The sequence below is a fragment of the Mytilus edulis genome, chromosome 1 (assembly GCF_963676685.1).
Source record: "Mytilus edulis chromosome 1, xbMytEdul2.2, whole genome shotgun sequence".
In the NCBI taxonomy this organism is placed as follows: domain Eukaryota; kingdom Metazoa; phylum Mollusca; class Bivalvia; order Mytilida; family Mytilidae; genus Mytilus; species Mytilus edulis.
This window is the reverse complement of record NC_092344.1, coordinates 65615926-65631982: the sequence shown is the minus strand read 5'-3', so window position 1 is coordinate 65631982 and position 16057 is coordinate 65615926. Positions and strand designations below refer to the sequence as shown.

General features: G+C 32.1%; 2 protein-coding genes across 4 annotated transcripts in view; one reads left to right on the top strand and one right to left on the bottom strand.

Moving 5' to 3' along the window:
- The window catches only part of LOC139487180 (EGF domain-specific O-linked N-acetylglucosamine transferase-like), a 40218-nt gene extending 34406 nt beyond the window's left edge, over positions 1 to 5812 (bottom strand). For 2 of the 3 annotated variants that reach the window (XR_011655811.1, XM_071272150.1), the window contains exon 1: positions 5254 to 5400. Coding sequence is in view for 2 of the 3 variants with exons in the window: in XM_071272150.1 (XP_071128251.1) it covers positions 5254 to 5255 (2 nt within the window). In the remaining variant the exon portion in view is untranslated. Of the gene's footprint in view, positions 1 to 5253; positions 5401 to 5696 lie in introns of those variants that run through there. The other variant, XM_071272149.1, reaches the window with a different exon arrangement.
- LOC139487168 (orphan steroid hormone receptor 2-like) overlaps positions 5375 to 16057 on the top strand; it is a gene marked incomplete in the record, with an annotated part of 21986 nt that continues 11303 nt past the window's right edge. Inside the window, 7 exon segments of the mRNA XM_071272146.1 lie at positions 5375 to 5490; positions 7231 to 7513; positions 11143 to 11304; positions 12208 to 12331; positions 14076 to 14255; positions 15119 to 15255; positions 15899 to 16040. Of these exon segments, the coding sequence (XP_071128247.1) occupies positions 7247 to 7513; positions 11143 to 11304; positions 12208 to 12331; positions 14076 to 14255; positions 15119 to 15255; positions 15899 to 16040 (1012 nt within the window).

Genomic DNA, 16057 nt, shown 5'->3' with positions numbered 1-16057 from the left:
CTCGTAAAAATAAGTTGGTTTACATATATTCTACAAGTAACTAATGATATCATGTCAAGAAAAAAATATGTAAAAGCTAGCTACCACTTGCTTGAACTAAACGCTTAATTAAAGTCATATGAAACGAGTAAGGGGTGAAAAATAATGTTCATCCGATTCTTGAACCAATGCATGTATATATCATAAACTTAGTCCTCTGTGCAGGATTTTCTCATTTTTTACGCAAATATATTGTATAATCTTCAATTTTTTTTCTCTCAGTCTGTTATGATTTAACAAATATGGCTGCTCATTAAATACCGTGTTTTGAAGCCGAAGTTTAACATGTACAATCAGATAATTGTTTATTTTAATGACAGAACCATGCGTATTGCAATCACCGGAATTTTACGAGGAGGGTTACGCTCAGGTCACTATGCATACGGAAAATATGTTGGCGAATTGCTTCCTGGAAGGAAGCAATCAAAAATAAGTAAACTTCTTCTAAATGTGGAAAAATTAAAGAATATTCCTCAGAAAAAAGTATATGTACATAAGTTGTATAATGCAAACTATCCATTTAGTTATAAAAAACATATGCATATTTTTTTTTTAATTTGAGGTTTCTTATGACTTTAACTTATGAGTTATGACACACTTGTCAGGCATAACATGTAGGTCAGGATGATTAAAATTTCTATTTCTACAAGATGGATTGGTAAAATATTAATCATGATGTAGTTTCACCACTGTTCCAGGTTAGGGGAGGGTTGAAGACTAAAAACGAATTCAACCCCACCACATTCTGTATGTGCCTTTTGCAAGTCAAAAGCCTGTAATTCAGTGGTTGTCTTTTGTTGCTGCTCATTAAACAAGAGGCTCTCAAGAGCCTGAATTGCTCACCTGTATTTCAGAGGAGAAGATTTTTAAATATTAGCAAACCATGCAAACTTGATGAACAAATTGTGTAAAATTGTCTTTAAAGGGCATAATAACTCCTTAAGGGGTCAATTGACAACTTTGGTCTAATTAAATTTTTTGTAGATCTTACTTTGCTGTACATTAATGCTGCTTTATTTGTTACAGCTTATATCTACATGTATCTATAATAATATTCAAGATAATAGCAAAATTTTGTTAAAACTACCAATTAGTGGCAGAAACCCAACAATGGGTTGTTTGATTCGTCTGAAAATTTCAGCGCTGATAGATCTTGACCAATTGAACAATTGTCAGATTTGCTCTAAAAGCTTTAGGTTTTGAGATATAAGCCAAAAACTGCATTTGACCCCTATGTTCAATTTTTAGCCATGGTGGCCATGTTTTTCAATGGATCAAAAGTTTGGATACAATTTATAAATGAGATACCCTAAGGAACATTTAATTAAAGTTTGAAGGTATTTAATGGTTAAACTTGACTGTTAAGCCAAATGTACACACATTTATAATGCAATTTATGCATGTAGTTTTTAGTAAAAAAAAAACACACATAAAAAAGAAATTACAAAATTTACTGCATTTATCAATTTGATATATTTTCATTAAGAGAATTGACCACATTCATCTTTGCATTAGATCTTTTTCCTTTAAGCCTCTGACGTTTTTCCAACAAAGGAAGATGTTAAAGTTTATTTTATGTCAAATATTGCAGGTATTTTTATTTATCTATTCCATGATTCAAAGTTAGTCTTGTTAACTAAATGTATGCATCTGCCTTAAACTGCTCTTCACATCATTGTCCAATATGATTTGATTAAGGGGAGTTAACCCAACCACATTTAACTGCAAGAAATATGAGGTAATAAAGACAACTATTACATGTATTAAACATGTTAAAGTGAACTTTATTTTTTGTTTTTGTTCTCTTAATTTCTTTTAAATAATGTACAAATTTTACATGTAATTGCATAACAATACACCAAATTATATTTTTGTTAAAAATCGAAACTAAAAGGGAATCACATTGATAAAGAATGGTGTGACTGTTCCCTGGTGATTTACAGTGATAACAATCTGATTTATGACCTAATCTTTCACGTCTTATCTTATACAATAATTGTCTTATCATACTCCGTTCATACATGTATCTATTGAAAGTACATGTACAAAGACGTATTCCAAAATAAATCCCATGTATAATATCGTTGTTAAAAATACTACCTACACATGTAGAGTGATTTTTTTGCTTTAAAAAAAACACCAAGAGTTATTTTAATTGAATAAAAATTTACCAGGAGTACATGTATGATGTCTGATTTTAACTGGAAAAAAATACCCAGAGTATGTAGTCCCTTTAGAAAAAATTACCAAGAATAATTTTAACTAGAAACTACCAAGTGATTTAAATGAAATAAAACATTACCCAGTATCATTCTAACTGAAGAACAAATTACTAAGAGAGATTTTAACTCAAAAAGCCTACCAAGAGTGATTTTACTGGGGACAAAAATTACCAAGCCTGAGTTTAATTGAAAGAAAGTGAAAACTTCCTACATGTAGCATTCAAACTATAGGAGGGGTTATCTGAAATAACTATATACCCATACTGGGACAGACAGGGATATATATATGCACCCTAACTTTTAGTTGTGGGGGCATAAAAATACCCAGTGAAAAGACCGGTAATATTTACTGAAAAATATATCACCATAGTTAACTTATTCTTACTTTAATTTACTGAATGTCAATACTGGACCAACTATGAATAACTGGTACCCTATACATCTACTTATTCTTGTATCATGTCTACCCTAAGGGAAGTATTTCTAATTCAAACTGATACCTGTTGGAAATTTGAACTTATAAAATCTGGTATAATTATAGTTCAAAAGATAAAAAATATCTATACCATTAAATCAATAACAGAAACACTTGATTTATGATTTAATTGCCATAAATGGAATGCAACTTACCTCAAATATCTGAAATTATTTGTGCAAAGTAGGAATATTTCACAAAGCCAAAGAAAAGTTTAAAAACACCCAGTGTCTAGTCAACTCAAAGGAAACTGATTAAATTCTAATTGCTTTAATATCCTAACAACCAATAAGGAGTAAACACATTTATAGATTTAATGAAATACATATATCAGAAAGTCATATTTATATCATGGAGGTCAACATGAACATTTAGAAAATGTGTTACAAAAGTATTTAAAAAAGCATAAATACCTAACCATAATCAGAGAGATACACTTTTAGTCTTAAATACAGATCTGTCAATTCATTCTGTTTACATAACTTAAATTTTGTATTTAAAAAACAATTTATTTTAGGTTTTAAATTGATGAAAAGTTAAAGTACACAATAAACAAGGATACACCTCTTTTTTTAAGAGTAACTTTCGTGATGAAAACTGACAAAAAAATGGAAAATAACTAAAATTTTCAAGATTTCCTGGAGTTATGTCCCTTGGAAGATCAAACTACTACTGCAATTGGATACAATTAATTTAAACCTTTTCCAGTTAATTGAAGCAAAATAACATTTTTTTTTTTAATTAACTGTTCAATAATGACAGTAATGTAACTTCCATCATGTTCATGTACAAATCTAAGAGTGGTCAAGTAGTTATCCTTACTTCATTGTAATAATGAAAATACTAAATAGTTTTTTAAATAAATCATCTGTGAAGCAATTATTACAATTACAACTTTAAGGAGCATATGTAATTTTTTGGGGCTACAAATTATGAATAAGCTCAATTATCAATCAAATCAGAATTTTACATTCATGTTTATATTTGTTTACCCTCAAGAACATAATCTGTAGTGTTGGTAAAGCAAATATTCTGTAAAAAATTTCAAAATCTTTTAGCCGGTTTTATCAAATCCTTTTTTATTTTCATATAAGGGATACTATTTTCTAATCTAAACTATTGTGCAGTCTACCAGATCATGTACTTTTGGACATTTTTTAAATTAAAACCCTAAAAAGTGTTTCATTCATATCATCATGATTATATCAATGATGAATTATTTATAAATCATTCATACATGTATGCCATATGATTTGTGCATTATTAATTTAAAAATTGGTTGCTTTTGTAGATTTGAACTCAAATCATGCAAATATCAATAGCGATAATTACCATGTAAGAACCACTAAACCTTAAAAAATAATGCAAAAGATGATCATAATTAGGTGATGAGCTTACTCCTTTTTATTTTTTATATAAATTTTGTTAAAACTCCAAAGTTATCATATAGATTGATTGTTGGTGTTTAAATGCTACTTTTAAGAGCAACTTTTAGGCTATTTCATGGTGTTTTATAAGGTTTTATGAGTGGAGGAAACCAGAGTGCCAAGAGATAACAACTGACCTTTGTGGAAACTGCAATTTCAAAAAATTGATGCAAATGTTTTTTATATGTCACCAGTCACTCGTTCATATGACTTTAAGATTGGATTCAATGCAATTGCACCTGAGAGGTTCCAACTCACAACCTCAGTGTTGACTGGCAAGTGATTACAATAGTGGAACTTGTTCGACCACTTGGCCACAAGGCCCCTGATAGTGATCGAACAATTAACCTTAACTGCTAAAATTCTGTCTGCACCGTTAACCACTAGTCTGATGCCGCAGAATACTCTAGTAAAATTTTATTTAGACTTGTCAGTTTTTAAAAAGTTTGACTTTAGTATATAAATATATATATATCTTGCAGAAAATTCCTATTATTGTAATTGTTAATTTTAATTGTTTTTGTCCTGAAATAGTCATTGGTATGTTAGCTAATCATGCCATTTGCTGAGGGTATTATTGAGAAAATATGTTTGGTTGTGTTTTTTTTTTGTTTTTTTTGTACTGGATATCACACAGGTTCCCGTAAAATCTTGACGTCTTACAACAAAATATCTGATGCCACAATGGAAAAGTGATTGTTATATGCGTCAAAAGTTCAAGCGGCCGGGACAGCCGGGGTTAGCGATATGGTGTATAGTTGCGCAGCAGGTTCATATTTCAAATTATTTTGAAGCGATACTTTAAACTGCACAACATGTTTTTCCATATGATAAATTTAAGTGAACTTCAAATGGTTGAAATATATGTCAATGGCAAGGAAAAATACAGTTGTCTGTCAAGATTTAATGTCCTTCCTCGTCTGACAGTCTTCAGATTCTACTTTCGGGTGATTTAGATATACCATATAGATTTTTAAGTCTGAAGATTTTTATCCCTGTTAGTTATTTGATAATAATTGGTATTGCAAGAAGGTTTTTTAGTGTTATATACGCGGTATTGTTATCTTGTATGAGTTGTTATGCTACTCACATAAAGAAAATCACTTGTTTATGTTTTCACTGGAAACGTGGAACAGTGCACTTCCTGTTTACTGCGCAAGAACAGGTGCGCTTGCCCTTTTGTGATGTCACGCTGGACCAATGAAATTGAAGAATTCAGGTGCGTCGCGAGGTGTAGGTCACAACCCTTGACCTTTATACGTCTGGCACGGAGTTCCAAGTTGATGTTGACATTTACCGGCCAAGAAATAATTTACATTCTTCAGTTGTAAGTATACCATATTTCTAGTGATATATATTTTCCGAAACATCAACCCTAACGTTTTTAAAATCTTACATGTGGCCGACAAATAAGATTTTGTTCGCGAAGCCATGCCAGCCGCCATTTGATAGATTTTCTACGAATTTTTTTTGTAAGTTTCTTTACATGCTGGATTCTGAAATTGACACCTGTCTACGTATTTTAATAATTACATGGATCGTTTAAAACTTCAACTGGTGTAGTGTTGAGCTTTGTTTCTGCAGTAGACGGACTGTCATTTTCGGTGTAAACATAACCTTTCAGTTTGTTCCATGTGAGGGAAGTGCATGACCTTTCGATGTTTCGTTCGATTGACTCGGTCAGGGGTTTCATTTCGCTATTGCATTAGTTTCTCCGTTATAAATTATCACTGTTAAAGATACTTATTAATCAATTCATATTTTATTTAATTTAATCTTATAGTAATAGAAATGAAAAAGTAAAGAGTTAATAAAATAGGCCAGACACTCGACAAGCCATCGACCTTTGTCCTTTTGCATATGCACTGTACCGGCTGGAAAATTGGGTCATTTGCATATATTATTTAAATGAGAACTGTCTGGCATTATTGATTACAATGCATGCAACAGTCATAATCAGTTGCTTATTAGTTTTACATGTTTGTTTCCTGTGCTGTCTTGAAGAAAATGGGCTTTCTTTTATAAGAGATTAATTGAATTGATAATTAAATCATTCTCAATGAGGTTTATTGTGAATGTCATTGATGTTCAGAAACAAATATTGTGTTCAGTGGCAAATATTTCATGGTTTTAAGAGATTCAGAATTCAGAGAACAACACAATGCTACAAGTACTATACATTATTATTATTATAAATAAATTGTTTGTGATATTTCCGTAAACTGTCAAAAGAGGTTGGTTGGAATTCAAATAAAATAGACTTCAATAAATATTATCTCAACAATTACAGTCAACAAGAATGACTAGTCATGTCACAGTTCATTTTGGTGCCTTCCTGCAACAACAAAAAATAATATAAGGGTCAATTTGAATCTGAAGTATAACGAAAATTCTTAAGCTTACAATAACATCATGGTTATCAGCTGGTGTTAAATAAAAACCCAAAAATGTTTGAAACTTGATGCATAAATCAATGGAGGTGTTGTAGTCCAAATAATTTACCTAGAGGTGTTGTACATGTCTGATAGCATTTATACCACATCCGTCAGTCATGTCAGTGCAACAGCAACCCATGTCAACAACACAAACATAACAACATGAACAAAGGACACCTTCATGTCCAGCATACTCTGTAGTATGAAGTGGGGGTAAAGAATCAAGATTTTTAAAAAATTACCATATGCAACAATGGTACTAATAACATGATTTGTGTCTTTGGGTTGCTGTCATATTGCCCTCTGTGTTCTCATCCCTAAAATCAACACAAAAGGAGATATTTTTCTTTTCTTTTCATTCTGTAATGTGCAAGCTTGTTAATTTGAACCTTTTATTTTTGTAAAATGAAAATATGAACATGTTCCTGTACTTTAATTTTCCTACTCTTTAAAAACACATTTTACTGGACATGACAAGTATTTTAGTGCACTGTTTAGAGGTCAGTGAAAAGTAGACACTTTGTTCACATCAATGGAAAGTTTTCAGGCTTTTGAATTTCTTGTTTTAATAGATTCATCAACATATACATGATAGAGAAATGAGAGAGTTTACATTTTTTTGTTTGTTTCAGCTGTGGATGCATGTAAATGTCCTCCCAGGACGAAGGAAATTCTTCCTTGACGTCACCAGGTGCAGGGGCAGTTAATCCTGCCCGATTCTTTACAATGGAAGGTGGCGGACTAGGAGAGAATATTATACATGTGATAAATCCTGCATCATTAGGATCGCTATCTGGAGCTACAACTGTTGCTAATTCTGCTCTTCAAGCAGGGAACATGCAGACCATAACAATACAGCCAGGAACCTTTCCTATACCAATCAGTATAGCTCAACAAATGGCAAGTGCTAACCAAGCAAGTAATGTTCATGTTTTAAGAGAGAAAAAGCACAAGTAAAAATTACGGATTGATTTCTTTCAATATCGGTGAATATTTGTATAGAAAACACATACAACAGGCAAGAAATCTTCTTCAAATCATCAAACCTCTGATTCCACATCTTAGATTTTTCTTAAAAAACTATATATTGTTGATACATAAATTTCTGTTCTAATATATAATATAAAATAATTAAATAGTCACCGACGTCATTTTTGGGGAAAGACGGCTTCAAGCCGTCAATCCCCTATGGGATTGACCAGAGTGACACTCCCTCACATCATTCATTTTGATTTTATACATGTTATAGTGTGGAAAACCCCCCAACAAATCTTATTAGATTGAAGAGAAGGAGACCCAGAAATGAATAGTTTGACTTTAAACACTTTTTTTACACATTTCCCTTCTGTTTCTCACAAAATTATCGTATCTTGAACTCTCCTTTACACTATTAACGCTTATTTTACAATCCGGAAAAATTAGTATGACGAGATATTCTAAATATATCCAACCTACATTGCATTTTATAGTGACGTCATTCTTGGAAGAAGCAGGGATATCCTTCACCAGTTCACTGTTTTAATATTTCAATCATTCTTAGAGATCGTGCACTAATTACAAATTTGTATTTGTTAAATCTAAACATAATATTGTTTACTGTAGATGATTTAAACATCAACATACAATACTTTAATTTGTAGGTCAACAACTTTCAAAATCAACAAAGATCGTGGGGTTACATGAGACAGGGGAAAGAAACGATTTTATTACTTTTTTCGAGTCCTACTAATCAGAGACAAGAAGCGTCAAAAAGCGACAAGAAGCGTCAAGAAGACTATTTAGCGACAAGAAAAAAATATTCTTCTTGTCGCTTCTTGTCGCTAAAATTCTTCTTGTCGCTAATTAGTCAGACCACTTTTTCTGTAAAAATTCTGAGAATCTTCCTCCAATTCAGGAGCACCTCAATTGATGAGTAATTATCCACTAAAATAAAAGTTAATGTATTTAAACACTTCAAATGTAACATTTCATTGGATTAGTAGTCTTCTATTAAAACTAAATTTTTGTGTACCTACATAATCATTGTAATGGTAAAAAAAAATAATAATAAAAATTTGCATTTTGTAGTTTAAACATATTTATTATTTACAAATATTTCAAAATTAAGATTTGGAAACAAGCTTCACACAGTTTACATCTCTCATATTGTTTTTTTTTATTAGTACCTGATTCCCTGTGATGAGAGTTATAACTCCGAACTTCATAAAATTCATTGGAAATTTAAAACTGAATAGATTTTTCAGTCCACACTTTCTAAAGAAAAAACCTAAAAATCCAAGAGAACTGTCACAAAAAATGGAAAATGGCCCGAGCCTGCAGTTCAGTAGTACACAATCAAGATTTCAGAAAATATTGTAGTTGTTGTGAAATGACAGAATTCAGTTGAGTTTTATAATTAGCTATCAACTTTAATCAAATGTTTAGATTTAGAAGATGCAGATCTCTTTCATTGGTCCAAATTGAATCCTAAACTAAGGAAATGAAATTACATAAACAACAATTGATTTCAATATTGTCAACCTTTCTACATGTTCTAGCTGTTCTCTTTTTCATTCTTCATATGAAAACTATCAAAAGATACCCCCCCTTTCCAAAAACATAATTAAATAGAAACAAGGGCCGTCTTTCCCCTCAGAGCTATTCAGCTCTTTGATTAGTCTAATAACATGAATAATCCATTTATTGCCTTGTTTGTAGAATTGTAGTGAAAAACCTAAAAAATCAACGTTTTACGGCCTGCAATGTGATAACATTATGATCATTTTCACATTTTGTTGAACCATTTTGATTGTTATTTACCGTAAAAACGATGTTGGTGACCCTTTTTAGCTCACCTGGCCCGAAGGGCCAAGTGAGCTTTTCCCATCACTTGGCGTCCTGCGTCCGTCGTCCGGCGTTAACTTTTACAAAAATCTTCTCCTCTGAAACTACTGGGCCAAATTTAACCAAACTTGGCCACAATCATCATTGGGGTATCTAGTTTAAAAAATGTGTCCGGTGAACCGGTCAACCAACCAAGATGGCCGCCATGGCTAAAAATAGAACATAGGGGTAAAATGTGGTTTTTGGCTTATAACTCAAAAACCAAAGCATTTAGAGCAAATCTGACTGGGGTTAAATTGTTCATCAGGTCAAGATCTATCTGCCCTGAAATTTTCAGATGAATCGGACAACCCGTTGTTGGGTTGCTGCCCCTGAATTGGTAATTTTATGGAAATTTTACTGTTTTTGCTTATTATCTTGAATATTAGTATACATAAAGATAACTTGTAAACAGCAATAATGTTCAGAAAAGTAAGATTTACAAATAAGTCAACGTGACCGAAATGGTCAGTTGACCACTTTAGGAGTAATTGCCCTTTATAGTCAATTTTTAACCATTTTTCGTAAATATTAGTAATCTTTTACAAAAATCTTCTTCTCTGAAACTACTGGGCCAAATTAATCCAAACTTGGCCACAATCATCTTTGAGGTATTTATTTTAAAAAATATGTCTGATGACCCGGCCATCCAACCAAGATGGCCCCAACGGCTAAAAATAGAACATAGGGGTAAAATGTAGTTTTGGGCTTATAACTCAAAAACCAAAGCATTTAGAGCAAATCTTAACGGGGTAAAATTGTCTATCAGGTCAAGATTTATCTTCCCTGAAATTTTCAGATGAATCGGACAACCCGTTGTTGGGTTGCTGCCCCTGAATTGGTAATTTTAAGGAAATTTTGCTGTTTTTGGTTATTATCTTGAATATTATTATAGATAGAGATAAACTGTAAACAGCAATAATGTTCAGCAAAGTAAGATTTACAAATAAGTGAACATGATTGAAATGGTCAATTGACCCCCTAAGGAGTTATTGTCCTTCATAGTCAATTTTTAACAATTTTCATAAACTTTGTAAATTCTACTAACATTTTCCACTGAAACTACTGGGCCAATCATTATAGATAGAGATAATTGTAAGCAGCAAGAATGTTCAGTAAAGTAAGATCTACAAACACATCGCCATCACCAAAACACAATTTTGTCATGAATCCATCTGTGTCCTTTGTTGAATATTCACATAGACCAAGGTGAGCGACACAGGCTCTTTAGAGCCTCTAGTTTTATTTCGTATCCCTAAATGCATTATTTTGGAGATTTTCAGTAAAAATTCATCCATCCATATGCTAAAGTTTACTAAAATCTGTGACAAAGCCCATTTACCATGTGTACTGTTACTTGAGCTTAATCATGTTAATGCATATTTTTAAGAACCAACATTTTTAAAGACTTCATCAATAAAAGAATGTGAGTTTTAACACTTCCTGCGCTAGAAAAATGGAAGTTCCATTGAACTCCAAATTCTTTCATAGTAGCCTTAGTATTAACTATTTGAAGTTATCTTTTGAGTTTTCATGCTCTTTGCAGCCTCTAGCAAGTCTAGTTTTAAGATAAAAAGGACAAGTTTGTATTATCAGATTATATGGACAAAGATCATAGGATAATGAAGATTTTTTTATCCAAAATTATTTTTTTTATTCTAAAATTTTATATTTCTTTACAGATTGGTTCACCAACAACAGTTACCAATGGTGGACAACAACAAATTATCATGTCGTCTGCTGACCTGGCAGCTAAATTGAAGGATGGATTACCTACACAAGTTCTACAGGTACCAACTGGTGGCTTCTCAGCAGCAAATGTTGACTGGGCTGCTAAACTCAAGGTACTCATAGTGCCAAAAAGCATGTAATGTAAAAACATAGATATAAGATAGAAGATTTGGTATGAGTGCCAATGAGACAACTCTCTATCCAATAATCCAAGTCACAATAAGTAATTTAGGAGACCATTATAGGTCGAAGTAGGGTCTTCAACTCAGATCTTTTGCTCACACCGAACAGCAAGCTATAAAGAGCCCTATAAATGACAATTGTAGAACCATTCAAAATGGCTATATGCATCTGACGTACAGAAATAATTTGTTAAGAAAAGAAAAAAACAAATAATATTGTGTTTAATTATCTTTAAGACATGTGTCCGATACAACATGTACAATGTACTAAACATGCTTTCTTAATCAGTTACAGACGATTTCATTGAGTGTGATCGATGCCAAAGGTAATATCTTTGGTTAGCTTGTTTGTTAGCTGAACCATGAAGTCATTGTTAGGTCAGGCAAACTACCTTTCTTAAAAAATAGACTAGTCCAGCAGATAACCCATCTGTCTGTTTGTTGGACAAGGCTACTTCGAAAGAAGGGTTGTATACATGATTTAATAATGACATCTCGGTTCAGCCAACAAGCAAGCTAACCAAACTATTACCTTTGCATGCTTTGGCTACACACTCATTGAAAATGGCTGTAATGTATACTTATGGTAAGATTCAAGTTTGACTTAGTCACAATATTTTTTAATGCACAAAAATCATTTAAATGCATTGGTTTTAAGTAGTTATTCAGCAAAGTCAGGTAAAATTGGGTTTCCAAGTATCATTATGATACTGTTCCTCGATCACAGGCTGAGAGTCGTATCAATATGAAAACAAAGTTTTTTGTTTAGCTTAGTAATTAAAGTGATAATTAGTATACATTTATATATGGGAATATACATATCTTTATTTTCAGGAATTGCAACATGCCCAAAGAATAGACAGACTGAGAGATGAGCAGATTCAGATCAGACAGAGGACACAGTTGAAGATAGAGACTAAGTTTGATCCATGTGTAGTATGTGGAGACAAGGCTTCAGGTATGTTTGATATAATATACTGATCTAGTATGACTGTGAGTGGGAGTTGTATTGCAATCACCTTGTAAGTTCATCTGAATAAATGGTATGAAATCAAACCAAAGACATAGTGTAGTGGATTCGTTTATTTTCATTTTACTGAAGCAATTTTTGTGGATCGAGGAACATTTTGCATTTTCAAGATATGGTATGATTGCCTGGCTGTGAGACAACACTCAATACAAGACCAAATGACACATTGAGACAAGACTCAATACAAGACCAAATGACACATTGAGAACACTCAATACAAGACTAAATGACACATTGAGAACACTCAATACAAGACCAAATGACACATTGAGACAACACTCAATACAAGACCAAATGACACATTGAGACAACACTCAAATACAAGACTAAATGACACATTGAGACAACACTCAAATACAAGACTAAATGACACATTGAGACAACACTCAATACAAGACCAGACGACACATTGAGACAACACTCAATACAAGACCAAATGACACATTGAGACAACACTCAATACAAGACCAAATGACACATTGAGACAACACTCAATACAAGACCAAATGACACATTGAGACAACACTCAATACAAGACCAAATGACACATTGAGACAACACTCAAATACAAGACTAAATGACACATTGAGAACACTCAATACAAGACCAAATGACACATTGAGACAACACTCAATACAAGACCAGATGACACATTGAGACAACACTCAATACAAGACCAAATGACACATTGAGACAACACTCAATACAAGACCAAATGACACATTGAGACAACACTCAAATACAAGACTAAATGACACATTGAGAACACTCAATACAAGACCAAATGACACATTGAGACAACACTCAATACAAGACCAGATGACACATTGAGACAACACTCAATACAAGACCAAATGACACATTGAGACAACACTCAATCAGAGACCAGATGACACATAAATTAACAACTTTAGGTCATATATACAATAAGTAAAAGATATATTGCACAGTCAGCTACATGTATAAAAGGCCCAGAAATGACAAATGTAAAAAAATTCAAACCAGATAACTAACAACCTATTTATGTACACTATATTAAACCATAACTAAGTCTAATATGAACAAGCTTAGCTTATTAAGACATACATACTTTGTTGAACATGTAAGTTTGTGATTTACCTGAACTCATGAAATCAATGAAAACTAATATCCAACAAACTAACTTATTATCCAAAGGTACATTTTTTTTGTAATTGTTTTAATGACTTGCAGTATTATTTAAACCTCATTATGATTTGAAGTAAGAATCAAGATATAATTTATAAACAGTCAATAAGACTTTATAATGTCATGGTATTATATTTTTGTATGCTCTGTTTTTAAAGTACCTACATAAAGTTCAGTACACACCATGCTTTCAGATATATACAAATGGACACAATCCAATCTAAGTTATCCAAATTATACAAGTTTACTAAACTGTAGATTATGCTTCATTTCAGTACAACAAAATTTGGATAGAATAAGATTACAAAAAATAGTGACTTTCTAACCATGTTATATGTTTATCTCCTGAATACTTGAAAATAAGAAATTACAACAACTGTTTTGAATAAGAAAAAATGATTGAATGTAATAATTTTATGGATTTTATGCTGCTTTTTGTGATCAAGTCTTATTGATTAGCTCTCAGTATTAACAGTGCATTGACTTTTATTTATTTTTTACACAGGACGACATTATGGTGTGATAAGCTGTGAAGGATGTAAAGGTTTCTTTAAGAGAAGTATACGTAAACAACTTGGGTATGCCTGTCGTGGTGGAAAGGATTGCCCAATTAACAAGCCACACAGAAACAGATGTCAGTACTGTCGACTACAGAAATGCTTAGCTGTGGGAATGAGAGCTGAATGTTAGTATATTTATGCAACTACCATACAAGTGAGAGGTTTAGCTAGCTATAAAACCAGGTTTAATCCACCATTTTCTACATAAGAAAACTTTGGTACTAACTTCAGAATGAGACAGTTGTTATCTATTCGTTTCATGTGTTTAAGCTTTTGATTTTGCCAAGGGATACATACTTTCCATTTTTGAATTTTACTCAGACAGCTTAGAGCAGTTTTTGTTGTTTTACTTTCTAATTCTATAAAAGTTGTGTACCTTAATTGTAAAGAAATATTGAAAAAATTATATTCAGTAGTTTTAGATTTGTTTGCACTAGCTTAAGAAGTTCAATTTTTTGACACAGGCTAATGTTTTAAACTGCCAGCTGTTTGTGTCCATCAGTTTGTAGTCAATATAGAAATAAGAAGATGTAGTAAGAATGCCAATGAGACAGAATGATGTGGATATAAGCAACTCAAGTCCAAAGAATAGCTTTGTTAGACCATGACATAACAAAATTTGGAAATTCAAATGATAAAACTCCAGCCATATTTACTAACAAAATAATCAATGTAAAACAAAAAAAAAACAAACAAGATGGACAGCGACCAACTACAAAATATAAGAAGGATTGTTTTGTCTTTACACGTCTGTAGATTTTTTTGTAGGCTTTTATTACACAATTATGGCTATCGAAAATTCACTCGTTTGGTAAAAGCATACATTATACCTGGATTAAATATTTTAGGATTGAACATATAAAAGAAAAAACAATGTTTCAATATAACTTTTTCTCTTTTTTTAACTTTACTTTGTTTACAATTTATAACAATGTTTTGACTGCTGAAATTATAAAACTAATTTGATTGGCCTTTACTCTATTTGCAGCTGTTCAGCAAGAAAGAAAACCTCCACCTGAAAAAGATATTAGGCCTCCAATGGCCGTTTCCACCTCTACACAGAAGATTTACATTCGTAAAGATTTTACCAGTAATTCAGCCTCTGTTCCTGTTTTCAGTCCTAAGGTAAATATTTATGTGATAAATTGTAACTCCTTAATTAAGTTCACACTAAGACATCTTTTGGTATCAAATCCATTCTTAACATGCTTAGGGAATAGGATCTACAGAAGGAGGCTTGATTCCAGAATAGTTGAAATAAAAAGATGATAAAGAGAAGTTACTAATTCACCATAATGCACACAAAAGAAAATTTAATCTGCACATGAAAAGGGATTTTTATAAAAATTAGGAGATGTGATATGATTGTCAATGAGACAACTATCCACCAAAGTTTTAGATAAAATGGGTGTAATCGATTATAGGTAATGATACAGCCTTCAAAAATGAGAAAAAAACCCATACGGCTATTAAAGGCATGATAAGAAAAGTATGAAACGATTCAGAAAACTAACTGTTTAATTTATAACAAATGAAGCATGCTGGAAGGAGACTGAGTTTTTAAAAATAAGGCTTGAGCTTTCATCAACTTTTAGGATAAACAGTATTGCCAAGTGGTTACTTAAGATTGACTAAAAGACAAAGTTATAGAATTTATATTGATTTAGGACCCATGCAGAGGTGTCTCCCTACAATGTTTCCTGAAAAAACTATTATAATAATATTTACAATTTAATCATGAATAATATAAATTTGTTTATACGTACAGTTTGAATACAAAGGAGAACAGCAACAGAATAACAGTGCCTCATCAAATTTACTGGCCAACCTTCAAGAAAGGATTGTGGAGACAGAACATGGGACAGTCTTGCTAGGGTCAAGTCAAGCTGTCCCAACTACTGCCAATACAGGTAGAGGAAGAATAAAT